Raw genomic sequence first — 21,247 nt, forward strand, 5'->3', positions numbered from 1 at the left:
GTGCAAAATCTTGCTGTGGGCAAAAAGAAACCCACCCTTTGTGAAAAGGCACACTAGAATTCTAATTGGTAGTATAACTGCAACCTTAGCAGTCCAATAATAATGGAGAATTATTATTAGTCAGATTTATTGCAGAAAAATAAAGGAAAAAGAAATAGTATAAAAATTCTCAATAATAATAATACAGTTAAAATTGTCATGCACACACTACCTACCCTTTCTGCTGGTGTAATGCTTACCCCTTCACCTCCCTCTGGCTCCTAACACTGATGGTTGTTCTCTGGTGGAGAGAGAATCAGCATCCAGAGTTCTGTGCCAGTAGGAGTATGATGTTGGTGTTTATGGTTTCTTCTTTCTCTCCTTTTTCCTCTTTTAGAAATTGTTTCCACCAGGGTTATTTGTACATGTTTTCTAATATAATTGTACACTTTGCCTTTTTTTTCACTGGTCTGCAACAGTATATTTTGCATTATATTTATCCTAAATAGTTCTTTCATCTTTCTTTTTTATCCCTAAACCTAGTTTTGTCCAGCTCCATGTCCACATGTCTTTAACCAATGACTGGCAAATTGTTTATAGCCTTGGGGTCTCCAGTGTCTCCTGTGTCCCACCTCTTCTCACCCCGTGCCTCTACTCTACGCTGCACCTGGTTCCTTCACTTTGCAAAGCTGCTGCTGTTCTAACAGGCTTTCATTTCTCTACACTTTAATGTTGTATTAGTCATAATAATTAGTTATGTTAGTCATAGTAACTACTATGAGTATCAGTATAAAAATTTTTTATGGTTGTGTACAAAAATAAAAACCACACAAAGCAAAAGTAAAACAAATTAGCTATAGTCTTCTGTCACTAGAAAAATTGTTGCTATAGCTAAATGAAGTAAAACCAAAGCACCAAGAAGATCAGGGAAAGTTCACACAAAATACATGTTCAGTTCTGAGGTCTTGTAAATGCAGGATAAAGCCTGTGGACTGATACTAGCAATAGTAACACAGCTGCAGCATACTGGCCTACATGATGTTTACTATCTTGAAATTCTGGATTAGTATTTATATATTCCATATATATATATGCAGCAGCAGAGAAAAGTATTTGCAGAAAGGGCATGGGAAGGAAGCAGGAATACTGCTGACTAGAACACAAGCTATTGCACCTGAACTCATTAGTTTCATGATCACAGTTCACAGTCCATGCATGCTCAGCTTAGACACTCTGGGTGTGTATGCTGCAAACAAGGTCGCAAAAATCCAACATAACAATAGCGTGGGACCCATGAACTGGAGGTCACGCTAGAATAGCATAATAATAACTCCTGATTTTATAGTATATTTCAAGGAAGTGGGGAATACTAAGTATTCTCTTGAGTACACAACAGGATAATTATTTGAGCTTCTGCTTAGTCATAGAATAGAAACTATTTAAAGAAGTGTCAGGTCATGTGTTTAAAGCCCATAATCATGGCAGAAAGAGAAGAGTATTTGGCTTTGCAATAATAATTTTAATCAATTTTTTCATCAGTATGGTCCATCATGTTGTTCAGAAATGGCTTCTTTCAATAAGTGGATTGTGAATCAACAGCCGATATAAATAAAGCTCATTCAAGATGCTGCCAGTTGTTGGAGCAGAAGATGGCAGAAATCAGTATCCCAAGATGGATACACAAATAAATCAGAAATGGGCAGATGATACACAAAGATGCTGCCTTTTTACAGAAACTCCAGAGTTCTGTCTTGTCCCAAGAACCATAGAAATATAAGTAAGTTTACATGTTTCATATATAAGAGGTCAGTACAAAATGGAATTTGGTCTGAAGTCCATCTTATAGGCTGTCAAAGATCTTTCTGGAGACAGGAAAAAAAATAATATAAAAACTGCAGTCTTTATATTATACCTCAAAAGATCATCCCTTGAGATATACTGATTACCCACGATTCCTGTAAGGTCACTGAAAAGTGGTATTGCTCAGTACTTTTCTAGTATTTGGCCTTCCTTCAACAGAAAAAGGATTAAAAATGTCTTTTCAAGCTCACAGACCATAATGAATTTGTATTAGTTATTCACATCAGGATAGACTTATTTAAATGTCATTAGTAAGAACTTAGAACATGACTCATATCGTGTCTATCATAACTGTTAATTATTAATGAATAAATATGCCATTTGGGACGTAGCTAATGTGCCCAGTCCATTTGTGTGAATAGTTGTTTTCAACTGTGAGAGACTGCCAATTGCTTAGAATTAATCATCTGTAGGTATTTCATAATTATTTCATAATTACTAAGTATACATTATGATATTCTAAAAAAACTCATTATTCTCTCATCAAAACTTTTTAATTGTTAAAAATGTGATTCTCATAGAGTATTTTGAGCCTGCAGATCACATGTTCAGTTATGTTATTTTTCAAAATAAAGGGCAGAACATTTGTAACTACTGATAACAAGACTGCACAAGCTGACATGCTTTCTAGCCATGAGGTTTTACATCTTTTTTGAGATTAATTTATTACTTAGATGGGAATTCTGGGTAATTACTGCAAACCATATAATTGTCCAGTTTCACTTTGAACTCTTATGAATTACTGGTGTAAAAAACCCAGGATGCTGCAGTAAAAGAGAAACTTGACTCCCAGGGTGAATACACTTGAATTAGTTTGAATTTGTCACATTTCAGTGTAGCTGTTCTGATCTTACTGCCTTAAAGACAAATTTTCTCATTGTATCTTTCCAATACTTCCTGTTAACATTTACTACAATACTGCATAGGGGACCAGCTGGGAATGGGGCCCCAAATGTGCAGACACTGCATATAAAAGATATATAAGCTGGTCTCTGCCTGGTGGATTGAACAGACAAAAAGCTGGAAGGAAGTAACAGGGGCAGGGGGAATGAGATGGCAGCATACATTGTATCATTTTTATTTTGTTTTCATTTGAATATTTCAGTTACTTTTCCTGAGGCTTTGTTATGAAAGAATTGAGCAGACAACAAGACCAAGGTAACAAGGACACAGACCAAGCTAGAGCAGGCAGGCTATCAAAACACATCAGGGGAGATTCAGATTGCAACCTTCAAGAAAGCAATTCAGTGGTACTGCCTTAACTTCAGTTACTAGTTATACACTTTTCTGGCCTGTATAGCCCATGTTCAGACCTAGTATTTACCCTAAGTGTCCCACCATTTCACACTCTAGATGAGGGGGATGGACTTCCTTACTTAGTACCTACACTTCAAAAGGCTAAAAATTCAGTGAATTTGTGCTTTCAACTTATTTCTTCTCAAGAAAGCATTGTTACTTCATGGATTCAAAGCAGAAAGACAAAAATTGTCTGATCCAGGAAATCTGGGAAAAAGTAAGTACCTCTACAGCATTCCCTCTTTAAATCTCTAAACTTAATTTCCTTGAACATACCTTATAATAGCTAATATACACAGAACTTTTGTCACTGTTCTGCACTGCAAAACATATGCACTACCCTGTTTTTAAAATAAAACCTCCCAAATTATGCATCTTTATTGATGAATCTTAACAATTATTTTGGGCCAATTATTAGGGACATAAACCACACTCATGATTACAAAGCAGTCTCAGGTGTCTTTCTATTTGATATGGTTTGCAGCATCAGTGTGGACAAGCAAAAGTCTTTTTTATGCTGTACTTCCCAAGCCATTTAAGCACATTAATGTTTAGAAATTAAAAAAAAAAATTACAACAGTTGCAAGCCAGAATGGTAACCAGGATATTTTTTTTTTCAAAATTCAATCAGATGAGTGTAAGGTCCATTTGTATCCAGTTTTAGCACTTGTCTGTTTCCATATGTGCCGTGCTTGACGAGAGTACCTGCTTTCATGCATTTGGCATTGGCAGCCAGTTCTTTTTCACACAAAGTCACAAGCTGAGAATAAAGCTTCAGACCTTTTTCTTTTTCAATGTTTGCATGGTACTGCATCTTTTTTCCCTTCAGTTTACCTCCCAGGGTAGCTTGTGGTATGATTAGCACATCGCCCGGCAAATCAAGAAGAGAAACGTACTCACCACTTTCATTTTCACTTAATTTAACATTCAACAGCATATTGACTGCAAATAAAAACAAGAGTTAGTGTAACTAAAGTAAATTAAATAGGTCCTAACCTAACATCATTAACAAAATTCAACAATTATTGCGATGCATGACAAGCTATTCAAGTAAAAGAAACAGCTTATGATTCAAGTGAAACATGGACAGTCAATAAAAACTATTAACCAACTAAGATGCCTGAGTAGTGTGTAAAATGTAAAGGATATTTATAATAATCTAATAAGTATAAAGAGGATTTTTGTGGGACATGTATGGCCATCTGAAATCCTAAAGCTGATTTTAGTTAGACACCCAAAGGAACCCAGGATCCAATTAGTGATGTTAGATTTATTTCCTGACACTCAAATAGGCAACATTTTCACCACACTACATATTGCAGGAGAGTACACCATGGTCAGTGTTCTCACCATGGAGAAGTTTCTGCCCTGACTCTCTTTCCATTCTGGTTGCAGTAGTTCTCAGCACAGCACTGATCTGTGCTGAAGCCACAGCTCAGCAGTTTGGTGTCAGGCAGAGGGAGTACTCTTCAACATTCCACTTTGAGAAGTGCAGATGCCAGCTTGTCTTTTGAGATAGGAAGTGGGCAGGAAGGTCAGAGATGCAATTTGGCCCACAAGCCATAATTCAACTTGCAACCAATGCATTTATTAGCATTATATTTCCCAATGTTTCTACACCAAATCAAATCATTCTCCAAAAGCTTCCTCCAATTCTGTAGAAGTTGTAAGGATACTAGTCATGCATCCAAACCTGTAAAAGTTTTATGTTCAAACCAGGAAGAGCTGAGTTGTCAATCAGGAACTGAAACCACTAATCTATGCAATGCCAAAATATATTTAGGAAAAATATTCTGTACGACAGACACTTAAGGATGATGATCATAGATAAATTTAAAAGGAAACAGAACATACTTTTTCTGGCCTCTCTCAGCTGCCACACAGCTGAAAAGGTCATTATTCTTAAGTAACACTCTCTTGAAACTCCCACAAGCACACAATCAATTTTTGTATCGTAGCTTTAAGTTTTCACCTTTGTTTAGCATCACAGAAAGACTGTGCCCTCCAAGACCAAAACAGAACCCCCCAGGATCTGCTCTCAGCATTTTCCATAGCACCTGTGCTTGTGCAGTGCCAGGTCTTTCTGCTGGCCCCAGCAAATAGCTTGAAATAGACTATTGTTATATGACCTTTTGCAAAACCACTAATATCAGACATCTACAGGAAAGCAAAGGGGCACATTATTCTGGAATATGTGGCATCATGGAATTTCCCAGGTGATCCAGTGCTATTGATGAAGGAAAGGAGGGAAATGAAACTAAATAAAAGTAAAAAAGAAAACAGAACCAAAACAAAGAAATCAACAGTGGATGAAAACAGAAATCACTACCATTTGACCTTATCCACATCTTCTCTGCTTTGATGTAAATGTTAAAGGGCATGTGGAGAGCCAGGAAAGAACTACAGATATTGCAGTTTTAACTTCTGAACCAGAAAACTGTATTTGAAATGCTAACAGTGTATATAGTAGTTCTGGAATGCAATGGGAAGGATGCTGTTTACCCACCAAACTCCCTCTACTGGCTATAATTTTAAATATCCTGTACATGCAGTGAGATCAGTGTTAAAATATGCCATGAATTATGAAGCCATGAATTATTTGAGAACTGTGTTCACTGAATTCGGTTCTGTCTATAACTCAACCTGTTGCTAGATAGATAGAGCAAACAGCAGATGCAGCACTTTTTCTGTTTGTTAGAAAGTTATCATAATGAGAATTGATTTTCTAACAGGTTGATCATGAGCAGATGGACAGAGTGAGAGGTATGGACAACTGTCAAAAGAAACAAGAGTGATCTAGCTGTTTTTTCAGCCAGGTGATTGATTTGGAATGATGCTATCTGTTGGATTTCTTCTTATTTCAAATGGTTGCTGCCTTCTCTGCCTCTGCTGCTTTTCTTCTTTTTCAATTAATACAAGGATGTATAAGGATTATATCATACCAATTTTTGGAACAAGATCCTCATCAGCACCTTTGAAGAAGCAGATGTAGATAACAAGCCCTCTTTGGATCTACAAAAGATTAGAGAAAAAATATGTCAATGTTTCTCATTGTCTACTATGCACACTTATTAAGAGTGGTGCAAAAAATGACAAAATTACACAACCAAAAGGCTTCTGAGAGTAGTTTTAGTAATTTAGTATAGCTTCAGAAATCGAGTTTATATACCACACTGTGGAAACTTATGAGATATACACTGATTACCTGCACAAACATTCCACGTGCAATTAAGCCATTTTATTACCTCCATGTGAAGCCAAATTTAGTTGCACAATGTACAGTATTAACATACACAAGGTGACAGGATGAATCAGGGTACTTATATCCAGCAAAGGAAATAATTTAAGCTTTCTTCCTATCAAACATACAGATAAAACAATTTTCAGCATGAATTACAAGTTTATTTCCAATTACAAAACATGAAAGACACCACAGGACTTGTCAGTGAACTGAACTATATTTTATCTAGTACAAGTTAATTCTGGAAAAAAAAACCCAAGTCTATTAATTAAATATTTATACATGATGAAAAATTTAAATATGATAACCAACAACTATGAAATTATTCAGAGTATTTTAAAGTTGTTCAAAACATTATTTATCAGTTTGAGATAAATCTTTTTGGTGAAATGGGACCTTTCCCCTGATTTTTATACAGGATATGCCACTACTTTAGAAGTTCAGAGAGACTATCTGTAAGAACTATCTACTGGAGGGAAGAGTTAGCTCTGTCCTGAGGAGAAAGCACAGGCAATTCTTGTGAAGATTTTCTGCACTCTTTGTTAAGTTCATAAGGAATGTGTGTGCAACAAGCAGTCCTTAATTAAGACAAACATAGGCTCTGCAACCAGCAGGAATTTTGTCTCATAATTCAGTATACCTGAATGGTTTAACTTATTCAGGACAGAAAAGGGAATACAACATCCACAGGCAGTATCTAATAATATCCTCATCACTGCTTTTTCAAAAATAAGCATCTTTATGTTTTTATTAGAATAAAAATAAATGTCAGCATATGAAATACCACCCAGGAGATGCTAACTATATTGAGGAAGGGTCATTAATAATCATGTTATCAAAGCAGGATAAAAAAATATTAATAGTTTCTTAAAAATACCTAATTTTTTCTCCTCTCCCCCATTTCTTGAAAAGAGAACATTTTTTGGTGAAGAAAACTTAGCTATACACAAGAGGTTTTATCCCTTTTTTATTTAGAGATTAAACAAAATGCTCAAGGCAACAACTGAGAAGAGCTACGCGTTCTCAACTATTTTTCAAGTGGCTAACTTCTGGAAAAAGAGACTGACTGCTCTTTGTAGCCAAAAATCACATGCTGAGATCTTTCAAAAGCTTTAAATGGCTCCTTTCAAAAGCCATATTGACTACTGCAGAATATTATACAGGTTCCCAAATGACTGCCATACTTCATAAACACTGGAAGAAATTTGCTGGCCTGAACCTCAGCTGACATTTCAAACCATCTGATTGAATAAGGGAGAGAAATGCAGGCTGCCAAATGGTAGATACCCTTTACATGCTGAGGTAAATATTTGTTCCAGAAACACAGCAGCACCAGGATATTAACGGAGAGTAATGATGTACACATACCTTCCAATAAAAAAACATGATAAAATTGGCCAAACACCTTCATACTGCATACATCTGCCCACTGCATCAGAAATCAGTGAACCTGCTGTATAGCACATATCACAGAAGACCATGCTAGTTCTGAGATTTGTGACGGTATTTTTGCAGTCTCACATACAGAAATTAGAATATTCTGTAGGCAGCTCATTTAAATGATGAAAAGGTAAATAAATTGACATATAAATAAATTGACATCTGCATGTCCTAAGGCCAAACAGCTAAAGGTTAAATGAAAACATTCATTATTTTTCCAGCCTCTCTCATGATGAGATGCCTATTTTTAACTATACTTTTTATCACAAGATGAGAAATACATATTGAGGGAAATTAGAATGACTGCAAGTTATATGGAAAAAAAAAACAACTCAGAGACTAGTTAAAGCTGCTAGAGGATGGTTCTTTTATATTGCATTTTTATGATTTTTTAGAACGCCTTTCAACCACATTAGAGTTTAAAACTATTCAATTATTTGTAAGTAACTATTTGGTCAGATTACTAAATACTCTGGTTGAACGTTATTTTCAACATGTGCAACCATTCTGAACTGAACAGAAGATATAAAACTGAATGCAATTTTGAGAACTGACCTAATAATAATAATAATGCATGCCAGTCCTCTGATCTCATATCAGTGTTTCAGGTATCCCAAAACTTACGCTTCTTGCCAATGCAAGGGGAAAGTATAAACCTCTTGAACCAAAGCAAAAACATTGCTGTTGCTGAAAGTCTTCTGTATCCCATCAGTCTTGTTTAACATGGGAAAAATCAATCAAAATATCACAAATTAGCAGGTTACAAATTCAACATGCTGATGTGCAAACAGCCACTGCAAGGAACAGTGACAGGCAATCTGAGCAGGGAAACTGCTCTATGTGGATTTACTGTCAGTAGTAAAATGCCTACACAAATAAAACAGCAAAGCATGTTACTTTGCAACACTGGTATTTATTATACAACCGTCCTAAGTAATTATCAGTCCAGGCAACCTGGACCCACCCCCGAAGTCCTTACAGCCAGCCTTAGCAATGCTGCCTCCAAATACTTGTTTTTAGTTCTTTTGTAGGAAAAACAAATAACTAAAACCTCCCTCGCCCTCCTGACTAAATATATTTATCTGAATTTTGCAGGATTTCATTAGCAAACCCCTAATTCTGCAAAATAATATCTCAACTCTGCCATTTTTTCAGGAAAATATAATGCAACTGATAATGAAAACAGATATAATTTGTGAAACTAATTTATATAAATTTGATATTCTGTTTTAAGTTCCGATTTAGTACCCTCTGAGAAGATTTCTTTGTATTTCATACATTCAGCTGCAACACAGAGAGATTACATTATTTACCACAGGTTACACAGAAATCTTTGCTTGGTATTTTGCATTTCTTTTTGCTATATTAACCAGAGGACAAATCAAGGGAAATGAGATAAGGGAGACAGTTTTCACTGCATAAAGTGCAAGCAGTTATACTTTTTGGATGAATAATCATTTTTATGTTTTTTTTTTTCTCCCATAGTTGTGAAATACACCAAATCTCACCTTGTTTCTCCCCTGTGTTAGAAAAGGAGAAATTTTAATTTTCCTCTTAAGTATTTTGCTGTATAAATAAAGCAACGATGGCTGCTATCTAACCAACATTTCTATGTAAACAGGATATCTCATCACCAGTAATACTCAACAGGCCAGAACTCAATTATGAAAATGCAACAAACAGAAATGATTCATGTATAGATAAAAGAACACTCCTAACCTTTTTACAGATAAAGAACATCCAGCCTATAAAGTTCCTGAAGTATCTAGAGGGGACTTTTAAAGCTCAGCAGCTATTCAAAGCCACCTAGATAGGGCGCTAATTATAGTACAGGAAAGATTTCTCAAGGTGAGGACCTACATTTAAGCTGTTATAGATCAATGGAAAGAGACTCATTTATGTAAATAATAGTTTGTGAGGTTTATATTTTTTAAATTTTCATACTGATATACCTATATAGGAAATAGCATCACCTCACCAAAGATCAGCAAAGATTTCTTCCAATGACCCCTGAAGTAGTCATACTAAAGAAACTATGAAAAACTATAGTTTTTTTGTTTCACAGTCACTCGCTCTTGTTACAGTAGATTTCTCATAAAAAGACCAGAAAAGATTTCTAAATGCCTATAACAAATATTAGTAAGGTTCATGTCTGAAAAATAACTGCTGCTGAGACCACCCAAATGTCTCACAGATTTATTTAGTGCAATCTACTACTTTCACAGTGATTTTGGTTAAGCCACTTAAAACTTCAAATAAGAGATATAAACGGCATAAGTTTCTAGAAATGGAGTTAGCTATATCTCTAAACGATAACACTTGCCTCTTCTTCGATACTTTAAAATACAGCCAGCACAATAACATTTCAGCTTTTATTTACTAGTTCTACAATTACTTCTGAGACTAGCAAGCTAGAAATAGGATATTTCTCCTGAAGATAATCGATGCTGTGCTGAGCAACTTTCACTATAATTAACCTTCCACTGCATGGCTAATAATGCAACACACAGAGATGCAGTTCAGGCAAACACAGTATCTGTGAGATGACATATTTCCTCTAAGTAAAACATTCTGGTTTCCTAGACCATGCTGTAGAATCTGGGTTTTACAGATCCACCTGCCTCTTCCAAACGAGTAAAGAAATGTTTTTAAGAATGGTAGAAGTCAAACACTGGAGACACTATGGGACAGGCATTTTTGAAACTCTCTTCAGATCTATTGAAATCATAAGCCCTTTAAATCCACTAAAATTTTTACTCTTAAATAAAAAGTGGTGTGACAATATATGTAGGCCCTCCTGTTGTAGTCTTTAAGATAGGCGAAAGAGAACAACAACAACAAAAACAAAACCAAGATTTAAGTAGTTGACACTTGCACAGATGCATTATTCTAGTGTAGGTAACCCTTAAATAGTGGCAGTGCATCCCAAAGGGCAGCCCTCATGCTTTGGTAAATAGTCCTGGGCTGCATGCATAGCACATGGGCAAATGCAGGCCTACCTACTTCTTCCAACAGAAGACTATGGGAAGAAAAGCAGGAAATCAAAAGTTTCCCTCAAGCTTTGTGGTGTTCCACATCCTCAATAACACTTTTGGTTAGTGGTCTAGAAAAAAAAACAACCCAATATTATTGCTGCTATAGTTCCATTGGTCTGTATGGCCTCCCTTCTCCAAGTGTACACTACCACACAATCTGCGAGATACACAGCTGAGCCAGTCAGCCAAATTTGTAGCACCTCTGTGAGCGTGTATTAAAGAAGGAGCAGAAAATGCTAGAGTTAAACAATAGTGCTAAACAACAAAATTACAGGGGAAGGAAGTGGTCCAAGGTTGAGCAGCCACCCTCCTGAAGGGATGGCAGCCTGCAGAAGCAGCATCCTGGACAGACGGCAAGAATGAGAAGGAACAGCAGAGAGAAACTTCCATGCACTGCCTCCAACCTCCTGTGCTGCCTGGCAGGAGGGAGGTGGCACAGCTGCGGTAGTGAGGGTGTAAACACAGGGCTCAAACGGGAACCAGGAAGACGGGGAAACATGCATGCCTGAAATGGAGCTCAGCCTCGAAAAGGAGGGGTGTTTTCCTTAAATGTCTCAATAATTGGGGGTTTTTATTTTCTTTTTCCCCCAATACCCAAGTATCTAATTGAACCTTTATATTAACTGACAACAAATTAACTTTAATTCCCCCAGTCAAGTCTGCTTTGCCCGTGACAGTAACCGGTTCCCCGACTTTTTTCTTACTCCTTTCGCTCTATTCCCCCCCCCCCGGCCGTGGTGGAGAAGCGGCTGGAGTGGCGCTGGGCTTCCCGCCGGGGACAGTCCGCCCCCCGGGGCTGCTTGCAAAGCAGCCAGCGCTCAGGAGCGAACCTCAGCAGAGACGAACAGCAAGTTCCGAGGAGGAATACAAGCAACCAGCCAAGCTGGGAGCTCCTGAAGCTCCATGGGCATTGCTGCAGGCGCCACCGAGATAACCACGCACGAGCCCGCCCACCCGCTCGCCCCGCCAGCGCCTGCGCGCAGCAGACGGAGCGTTTTCCGCCCGTCCCGGAGCAGCCCGTGCTGCTGCCTCCCTCCTCGCCAAAGGAGAAAGGGGCGATACTGAGGAGGGAGGCGGCCCGCGGAAGACGTTACCTCCACCCACTCGGCCTCGGAGCCGCTGTCGGGTGGCTTCACTTGCAGGCGGGCGGACACGCACTGCTGCAGCAGGGCCCGTGCCACCACCGGCCGCGCCGCCGCCATGACGGACCCCCCACGCCTGAGGGTGGGGACAGGCGGGGGCGGTTGGGCCGCCCGGTAACGCCTTCCCCCCCTCCCACGCTGCTCGGTTCGGTGGCTGTGGGCACGGCGAAGGGCGAGGTTCCTCCTCTCTGGGAGCCCGCGGGGCGCAGGCGGCTAGGAGAGGCAGGACGGGGCACGGAAGGGCGGGCGTGTCAGCAGCGCGGAGGGAGAGGGAAGCCCCGGGGGGCTGCAGGGCGGCTTCGCGCTGCAGATAGTTAAAAGCACCTTATGAGACGTGAGGTCCGTAACGAAGGGCCTTGCTAAAGATGTGAGAAAACCAGCAGATACTTTGTGCTTTCTGCAAAAACTAAAAGAGGGCTTGTGGTCTGCCAGTGACCTCTGAGAAGGGGCGGGCAGTGAACGTACAAGCTTTGAAACAGAATAAAAGAAGCATTTCTGCAGTTCAACCTTCAGGTGCCCTACAGGTGGCAGAAAGCGGGTTTCTGAGGGGGTTTTTTGGGGTTGTTTTTGTGTGTGTGTGTGGTTTGCTTTGCTTTGCTTTTTTGTTTGTTTTGGGGGGTTTGCGTGTTTGGTTTTTTGTAAGAAATGAAAAATGTTTTGTCTCCTGGAGGGGCAATGTTACCCCCAAGAATAGAGTTTCTGGATGAAAACGAAAATTACTAATCAGAATATTGTGTGTCACTTGCTTCCTTAAAAACAGTGTTTCTGTTTCAGGTGACTTGAGATGAACCTACCAAGTTGGAACGTTTCAATTACTCTGTTTTGGAGCTGAGGGGACAGAAAGTGATGCAGCTAAAAGGCATATCTGGGCATTGAAAACATGACCTAAGAAGTGCATAGTTTGGAAATGAGATCCCATTGCTAATGCAAAAGTACTTTAGTATTTCAGCTTCTTATTTTACTATATTTCGGGTTAGTAAATTAGAAGAGTTGTGCCTTTCCCCCATGCATAAATTCTGACAGATACAAGTTTTGAATAGCATTGGCTTCTGCTAAATTGGGATAGAGTAGTGCAGAATTTGATATCTCTACCTGAGGTCATTCTAAGACTGAACGTTTTGTTGGTTGTTGTTTTTTGGGGGTTTGGTTTTGTTTTTTTAAACATAGTGTAAAAATATGTAATACAAAGCAATGTGGGTAAGAAGCCAAATTTTATTACCTATCCTCAGTCATAGAGTACTGAAGATTACTATTGCACAGCAAAGGACAATGTACACTCATGAATAGTCAATGCTACACATAGGGGGGTTATATTAATCTTCTGTTATTTTAAAATAACATTCTTTTGCACTAGTATTCAATGAAGTTGCTTTTCCTAAAGCAACCCTTTATGAGAGATCGTAGTAGGTGGTTAGTGCATAAACCAGCTCATTTTTGCTAGCTGCAGGGAACTGTTAAGTATGAGCTGTTTTTACTTAAACTCAGCTAATTTTATTTAAAATACCTTCTGTTCATTTAGTCTAAAGCTATATTCCCAGACTCATTAAGAAAAGTTTAATGAGGTAGAAATCAATGTAAAATGAGGGGGTTTCTTTCCATATATATTTGTGATATAAATTGATTGTTAAAGAAAATGGATTATACTACAGTCTGAGCAAGTAATGGAAACAGATTATAAAGGGATATTAATATACATGGATATTGATTGTTCTTTGTTGCAATACCACCAGGATTTGATATTGATGTGCAAGTTTCAACACAAATGCCGATGAAACAATGTATAGATAAATTAGTAGGATATCATTGTTTATTAATGGATTCTTGGTGGGGTGATGTCATACTTTCATTGGGAAGTCAAATTAATTTTGTTGTAATGCACCTTGAATTTCTTGAATCTTAATGGCCCATAATTAGGTTAAGGCTAATTTGTATGCCAGAGAATGATAGATTTTTTTTATTAAATCTTACATGAGAGTTTGGATTTGACTGTATTTTTTATAGAGAGGAAGACCTCCTGATATCTAAAGAATATACCTATGTGTAAAATATACTGATATTTTTATCAGTTTTCATATAAAGACATTTTTTTGCATGTTTTGAGTTTGACAGCTGTCCCAGAATATTTCTTGTATCCTCTTGGCTTGTTGTCACTGTAGCAGAGAGAACGTATTTTGAGAATGGTATCCAGAAGACATTTCTGGTTATTTTCACATCTGTCTTTCAGAAGGGCAGATGGCAGTATGAGCCATTTCATACAAATTTCAGTGGATATGTGTTTTTTCCTTACCCTTTGTGTGAATAGTCATGCATATTTTATGTATGTTTAATGGACTGAATTCATTTGTGAAGTGGGGTGTGGGTGCTGGGAGCTCTGCCTCTTGCATCTGAGGATACTTGACTTCTTTTTTATCAGAGGATGAAATGCTAGAGGTCTCTCTTTACCAAAATGATCTCAAAAGGTCTTGAATTCTTCTGTGGTGATGACTTTTTTTTTTTTTTTTCATGTTAGCTTTAAGTTTGGTGTTGCATACCATTTGGCAGAAACGGTAGTTGACTGGAACTTTGAAGTGGTAAGATGTGTCTTGGATGTTACTCCTTTGTCTGAAACTATGGTCAGAGATCTTCCAGGCAGCTCTAACATCAACAGAGTGCCCCTAGGCAGTGTCATACAGTTTTGAAGAGAAACTATACAAAGCTGCAGTGGCACTTAGATAGCTACGTTACAAAATAGGTTGCTGATAAGGGTTATCTTGGTAGAACTACCTCTTGAGGGACAGACAGAGCTTAAAGGCTGCAGAGTGTCAAGGGAAGAATTAGATTTCAATGATTTATTTTCCTCATTGTACAATGTGGAACTCTCTTCTCACCCATACAGAGATTTAAAATAAAAAAGAAAGAAGACAAGTAGCAGGGCACATGCAAGGAAAGAAAGAGTACTTAGTTAAATCACTTAGAAGCATTTAGTAAAGAAGCACAGGTGGATGCCACTACTGCTGTGAAGGATGAGACAGAACTGATGGCCTCTGCTGCGCTGGCTAGTAGAAGTGCTGTTAGAATATGCTTTCATCATCAGAGATAGCCTGGAAAGTGGAATTTGCAGCAGTGAATTGCAAATTTCCATCACAAGATAAAAATAAAATGCACAGAATACTTTGTAAGCTGGGATTAATGTTTAAATAAAGGACACTTTTTAAAGAAAGACAAAAAGATACTGCATATCACTAGTCTAAGATGTGAAAACTGCCACAAGGCAGCTCAGAATGATAGTATGTTTTGAAGTTATGTTTATTATCTTGCATCCTGAACTGATTTAATTCCTTTTTTGCTTTCTGTTGAAAGATCATCCCTTTTTCTTCTCTTTTGCTCCCAGTTTACTTAGTCTGCTTCAGTTTTTTAAGATACTTGTCCAGCTTGTGCTGTGATGAACTGTCTGGCTCTTTGTATTTGGTCGTTCTTTTTTTGTCTCCTGTTTCTCAATTTAGTTCAAGACCCAGTTAAGCTTTCTTCTTTCCACATTACCGGCTGAAATGCTAATTAGTTGGAAGATAGAAGATACTGCTGGACAGTGTGGCTATAGAGAGGATTAGGTGGTGGTGGCATCATTTTATTGTCTAAGTAGCAGACACATATTGACGACTGTATGTAGTACTGACTTGTCTCATATTCAAAACACTGTCCTGAAATTAAGGTCAGGAGTATGTTTGCCTCCCAGCCATCCTCCTCCTTCCTCCAGAGGTATTTAAATAAGGAAAGCAGAGAGATAGCATCAAGAATTTTCCTGGTACAAGTTGAGCAGCCGAAACAAGATAGAATGGCAGTACAGCCACTCCATGACCATAACACAGTGCCTATGTGAAGCTGCCAGAAGTAGCTCTTTTGAGAGAAGACAGGTGGTGAACACTATCATCAGCTTTGCCTTCAGAACAGCCCCTCAGTTCTGTTTAGCATTCAGAAGCAGCACTGCAGGCTTCTAGGGGAAGATGATTGAGAGGAAGAGATCCTGTGATATGAGCAGTTGATTTCATGCATGTTTAAAGCACGCCGCAAAAATAAATAAACTTAAAAATAGATTACTGTTTTCTTTAGTCCTTCATACAGCTACAAAACAGATACTGAAATGTGTTAGAGTAATTAAAAGTTACAGATTCGGTGTGAAGGCTGTGTCGAGTACAATTACAACTTTCCTAAGCAGAAATTTGGCTCTGCTGAGGGTAGGGGGAAAGGTAGGTGGATAAAGACAGACAGTTTGCTTGCTTACCATGATTACTTAAATAACACTGTTCACAGTTTTTCTCTACAGGTGTCAGGCATGTTCATTTGCCTGTGACATTTTCACTACTGTTTTTTTTCCCTGCTTGGGCATTTCTAGTACCAAGCCTTTGTCTGCATGATTGACAGACATGTTAAAAGGACTTCTGTATCCTGCTCCAATTAAATCAGCAGAGCAAAGCCTACCTACAGTATGTACCATAGGGGCTGATTGTAATGCTTCATTCAGGTTAGAAGCAATACAATTTTTTTCTCAAAACTGAGCTAATCTACTAAACTATAGTCTTGAACCTTTTAAGTGCAGAACCAATCTTGAGTTTCAACATAGCACTTTCCATTGTGGAATTCAGATGGAGGTTGTACAGAGCCACCAAACTGACTGGGAAGAGCCCCTTTAAGGTCAGCAGTTTTCTGCTCTTGTTTAGGGATGGTACTGCCAGCTCCAGGCTGATCCTTGTCTCTGTACTAGTTTCCCCAGTCTCCCAAGTTTGGGATCTGGGTTCTACACAGCAGGGGTGCATGGAAGCAACTTGGATATAGAACTACCTGAAGCAGTGGTGAGGGAAAAAGCACCTACCTTGCTATAAAAGGTTAACCACATGGCTGTAGAGACTGGAGCAAATAGGGAGGAATGAGTGCTGAATGAGTCTGCAGCTGTACTGACTGTTTGCCATCTCTGAGGAAGTGTGGTGTACCCACTCAGGCCAGCTTTGAGCAGTGAAACTCAGCCTCGTGTGCTGCTGACCACATCTGCACAGAGCCTGGCACTGGTCTGGTAGTATGGTGGTTATGTGTGGAATAGGTGGTTGTTCTGCTTGGCTCCAAGCCACTGAGCCTGACTGATCATGCCTAACTGATTCCAATGGGTGTTGCAAGATGAGTTCCTCCTAATGGAGGACATACTTAGCCTGGACCCTGTTTTAGGCACTGTGGATCACACATCCTATATTCTTTGTCCTAGATCCAGGCCCGGTTTGGTGCAGACCCAAGGTAACTCCACCAACTGTGCTGTGCTCCATAGTCCCTGTATAACTGGTCCCTGTTATGCTGGATACTGTCCTCTACTATTGTTATGTGAGGAATTAAAATCTGTTCACTTTCCTAGGTATTGCTGCATCACTGCTCTCTCCACTTCATTAACACTTTTGCAATAGCAATTAGTACTGCAGAGGTATTTTGAGGTTAGTTAATCTCTCCTTTTTTTTTTTCTCTCTCTCATTCTGGCGAGAAATTTTGATGCTAATGTAGGGATGTTGCTAAGTCAAAAATGCATTAATATCTTCTAGGAATTAGAACTTGAGTTTCCACATTTTCAATAGATATTTTCAATATCAGAGTATTGGCATAGAGCTTCATGTTAAAATATACATTGATTGAATGTATAGGCTCTTTCTATTCCTTTCACAAACAATATGAAAGGTCATATATTATTCTCTATGTACCTGGAGGACTCCTTGCCTCCAGTTACTCTTGAGTGTACAGGCATAATCAGGCTGCATGTCCTTTTTTGCATTTGTGTGGATGACTTTCAAAGTAAAACTCTTAGCACATCTTCAGGCCAAAAGCTTTCTCCTTGAGCCACAGCTCCTATAATTTTTATTTCCACACCCTCCCTCAGGCATTCTGATCCTTAGTTAGGCAGGAAAGCATGTCCACAAATGATAGGTCATTAGGAAATTCTCTGAATAGCAAACCTCTGAAGTCATCCCAATTGCTATTTGCATCATGATAAAACTGTGTGCGTTTTAGAAGGCACTAATTATATGCTTCATCTGTCATTTATCAGTTGTTGGAGCTGTTGTTCCCAGAACACAGCAACCTCTTCCATGGCACAGTTCAAAAGGATTGCCAGAGCTCAATGAGCCAAGCAGGGTTGACAGATTTTGGCATTTTATTCCCACCAGTTTCAGAGCATTGCACAATAATGCAAATGAGCATCTCGCTTTGCCATAGCACAGCATCATATACATATACAGTAATGATGATCTATGGACTTTCCTTAAAACTCCCTTTGGGGAACTTTTTCCCCTTAGACCAAGTGGTAACTGTGAGACTTTAATTTGCCATCAGCCTTTAGTTTTTGATGGCTTGTTTCAGTTAATACAACAGTATGTACATAATCCTTTCATGATTTTAACCATCATAAATAGAAGGTGATCTTGTTTCCCCTTAGGTCTTGTGGGGAAATAAAAGCAGATGTTTAATGCAGTGAGCAAAATAATAGCAGATAGTAAATTCTTATGAATATTCATCTAGTCAACTAGGATAATGGGCCCACGTGCCCAGAAATTATGTGGTTTCCTGCTATGACTTCCAGTGTGGCTTAACTTGTTTCAAAGAGCTTCCAGTGTTAAGAATCAGTTTTTAATATTTAATTTTCACAGTTTCTTAAAGCACATTTTTTTAATACATGTTTTTGAACTCATTTGAGGTGATAGTAATCATTATTTGATATCTTGGAAGTACTGAAATGATGAAAAGGGGATTTTTCATATAATCTTTGATTGTTTTCAGTTTTTTAAGCTGCCAAAAGGTCACAGTTTCTTTCTTTTACAATAGATGCTAAATGGCTCCTACAGACTGGAAGTAAAATACTTTATCTTCAGTATTTGATGTTTTAACAGAATAGAAAAACGGAATTTAGTATAACTTTCTTAAAGAGCCTTTTATTTCACAGATAATTCTTGAAACTGCTGGGGGCTTACATTTTCATGAATAACTGGATAAAACAATTACTTTGTAGCTTGGGATATTTTAATAAGTTTAATTACAGATATTTATCTTTCCCTGGATACTCTCATAGAATCATAGAATCGGCTGGGTTGGAAGGGACCTCTGAGATCATCAAGTCCAACCCTTGATCCACTGCCACTGTGGTTACTAGACCATGGCACTGAGTGCCACATCCAGTCTCTTTTTAAATATCTCCAGGGACAGAGAATCCACCACCTCCCTGGGCAGCCCATTCCAATGTCTGATCACCCTCTCCGTAAAGAAATTCTTTCTAATCTCCAACCGAAACCTCCCCTGGCACAACTTAAGACCGTGCCCTCTTGTCTTGCTGAGAGTTGCCTGGGAAAAGAGACCAACCCCCCCCTGGCTACAACCTCCTTTCAGGTAGTTGTAGAGAGTGATGAGGTCTCCTCTGAGCCTGATCTTCTCCAGGCTGAACAGCCCCAGCTCCCTCAGCCTCACCTCACAGGACTTGTGCTGGAGTCCCTTCACCAGCCTCGTTGCCCTCCTTTGGACTCACTCCAGGAGCTCAATATCCTTCCTGAACTGAGGGGCCCAGAACTGGACACAGTACTCGAGGTGTGGCCTCACCAGCGCTGAGTACAGGGGGAGAATCACTTCCTTGGGCCTGCTGGTGACGCTGTTCCTGATCCAGGCCAGGATGCCATTGGCCTTCTTGGCCACCTGGGCACACTGCTGGCTCATGTTCAGCTTCCTGTCAATCCAGACTCCCAGGTCCCTTTCTGCCTGGCTGCTCTCAGCCACTCTGTGCCCAGCCTGTAGTGCTGCATGGGGTTGTTGTGGCCAAAGTGCAGGACCCAGCACTTGGCCTTGTTGAACTTCATCCCATTGGAATCAGCCCAACTCTCCAGTCTGTCCAGGCTCCATCCCTGGTAGGCTCATTTACCAGCTGGAGCACGAAATTATCCTCTATACACTCTATGAATCTCCTAGACTGCCTCCTCTCTGCTGTGTGGAGTTCCCAGCGGATGTCCAGCAGGTTAAAGTCACCCATGAGAACAAGGGCTGACAATTTTGAAACATCTGCCAGTTGCTTGTAGAATAATTCATCACCCTCATCATCCTGATTGGGTAGCCTGTAACAGACTCCCACCAGGATATCAGCCTTGTTGGCCTTCCCCCTAATTCTGATCCACAGGCACTCAAGCTTATCATTACTGACTTCAGCTTCTACAGTGTCAAGAGACTCTCTAACATATAGAGCTACCCCTCCACCTCTCCTACCCTGTCTGTCCCATCTGAAGAGCCTGTAGCCACCCTTGGCAGGACTCCAGTCATGGGAGCCATCCCACCACTTTTCCGTGATAGTGACCACATCATAGCTTTCCTGCTGCACGATGGCTTTCGGCTCCTCCTGTTTGTTGCCCATGCTGCATGCATTGGTGTACATGCACTTCAGCTGGGCTGCTGATCTGGCTCTTAACTTGGGCTGTCCACCCTTGGGCTCCTTTCTGGAGAGCCCAGTTTCAACCCCATCTCCCTTCAAACCTAGTTTAAAGCCCTCCTTATCAGCCCCGCCAACTTATAGGCTAGAGTCCTTTTGCCCTTGCTAGATAGATGAAGCCCATCTGATTTGAAGAGACTAGGTTTGGTGACATTTGGACCATGGTCAAAAAACCCAAAGTTCCACCAGTGGCACCAATCCTTTAGCCACCTATTGATGTGATAGGTTTTCCTACTCCTCTCCTCATTCATCTCTGCTACTGCAGGAATTGAGGCAAACGCCACCTGTGCTCCTGACTCATCAACTAAACGACCCAGTGCCTTGAAGTCCTTTTTAATTGTCTTAGTACTTCTCCCATTAATGTCATCACTGCCAGCCTGGACTACCAACACTGGATAATAATCAGAGGGCCAAATTAGCTGGGGGAGTCTCCTACTAATATCCCTCACCCGGGCCCCAGGAAGGCAGCAGACCTCCCTGTGGGATTGGTCTGGTGGACAATATAGGGCCCTCAGTTCCCCTCAGAAGGGAGTCACCAACTGCAACTGCCCTTCTTTTTTTTCTTTGTAGCTGTAGTTGTAACCCATCTGGTAGACGGGGGGTGAACAGGAGACCTTCCAGACAGATCTTCCTCTTGTCTGTCCTCTGCCTGATTCTCTGAGTCCAGGGCCTCATATCTGTTCTCTAAGGGCACCTGGGGGGATGGTAGGGGTTGGAAGGGGATTCTTTTGCCTCTCCAATGAGGGACCCATTCCATTCCCTCCCATCCACCTGGTTTGCTCCAACT

General features: G+C 39.8%; 1 protein-coding gene across 2 annotated transcripts; it reads right to left on the reverse strand.

The window, feature by feature from the left end:
* Positions 1-2,692: 2,692 nt before the first annotated feature.
* Positions 2,693-12,087, reverse strand: DTD2 (D-aminoacyl-tRNA deacylase 2). 2 transcript variants are annotated; one of them, XM_030452020.1, is made up of 3 exons: positions 11,946-12,087; positions 6,078-6,147; positions 2,693-4,005 (listed from the first exon to the last, which is right to left on the reverse strand). In XM_030452020.1, the coding sequence occupies exons 1-3, from the start codon at positions 12,051-12,053 to the stop codon at positions 3,752-3,754; spliced, it is 432 nt and encodes a 143-aa protein (XP_030307880.1). In that variant the 5' UTR covers positions 12,054-12,087; the 3' UTR covers positions 2,693-3,751. The 2 variants fall into 2 exon arrangements, with proteins under 2 accessions (XP_030307880.1, XP_030307878.1); XM_030452018.1 differs by having other exon boundaries at positions 2,693-4,077.
* Between the last annotated feature and the right edge of the window lie 9,160 nt (positions 12,088-21,247).

The sequence above is a fragment of the Calypte anna genome, chromosome 5A (assembly GCF_003957555.1).
Source record: "Calypte anna isolate BGI_N300 chromosome 5A, bCalAnn1_v1.p, whole genome shotgun sequence".
Lineage (NCBI taxonomy): Eukaryota > Metazoa > Chordata > Aves > Apodiformes > Trochilidae > Calypte > Calypte anna.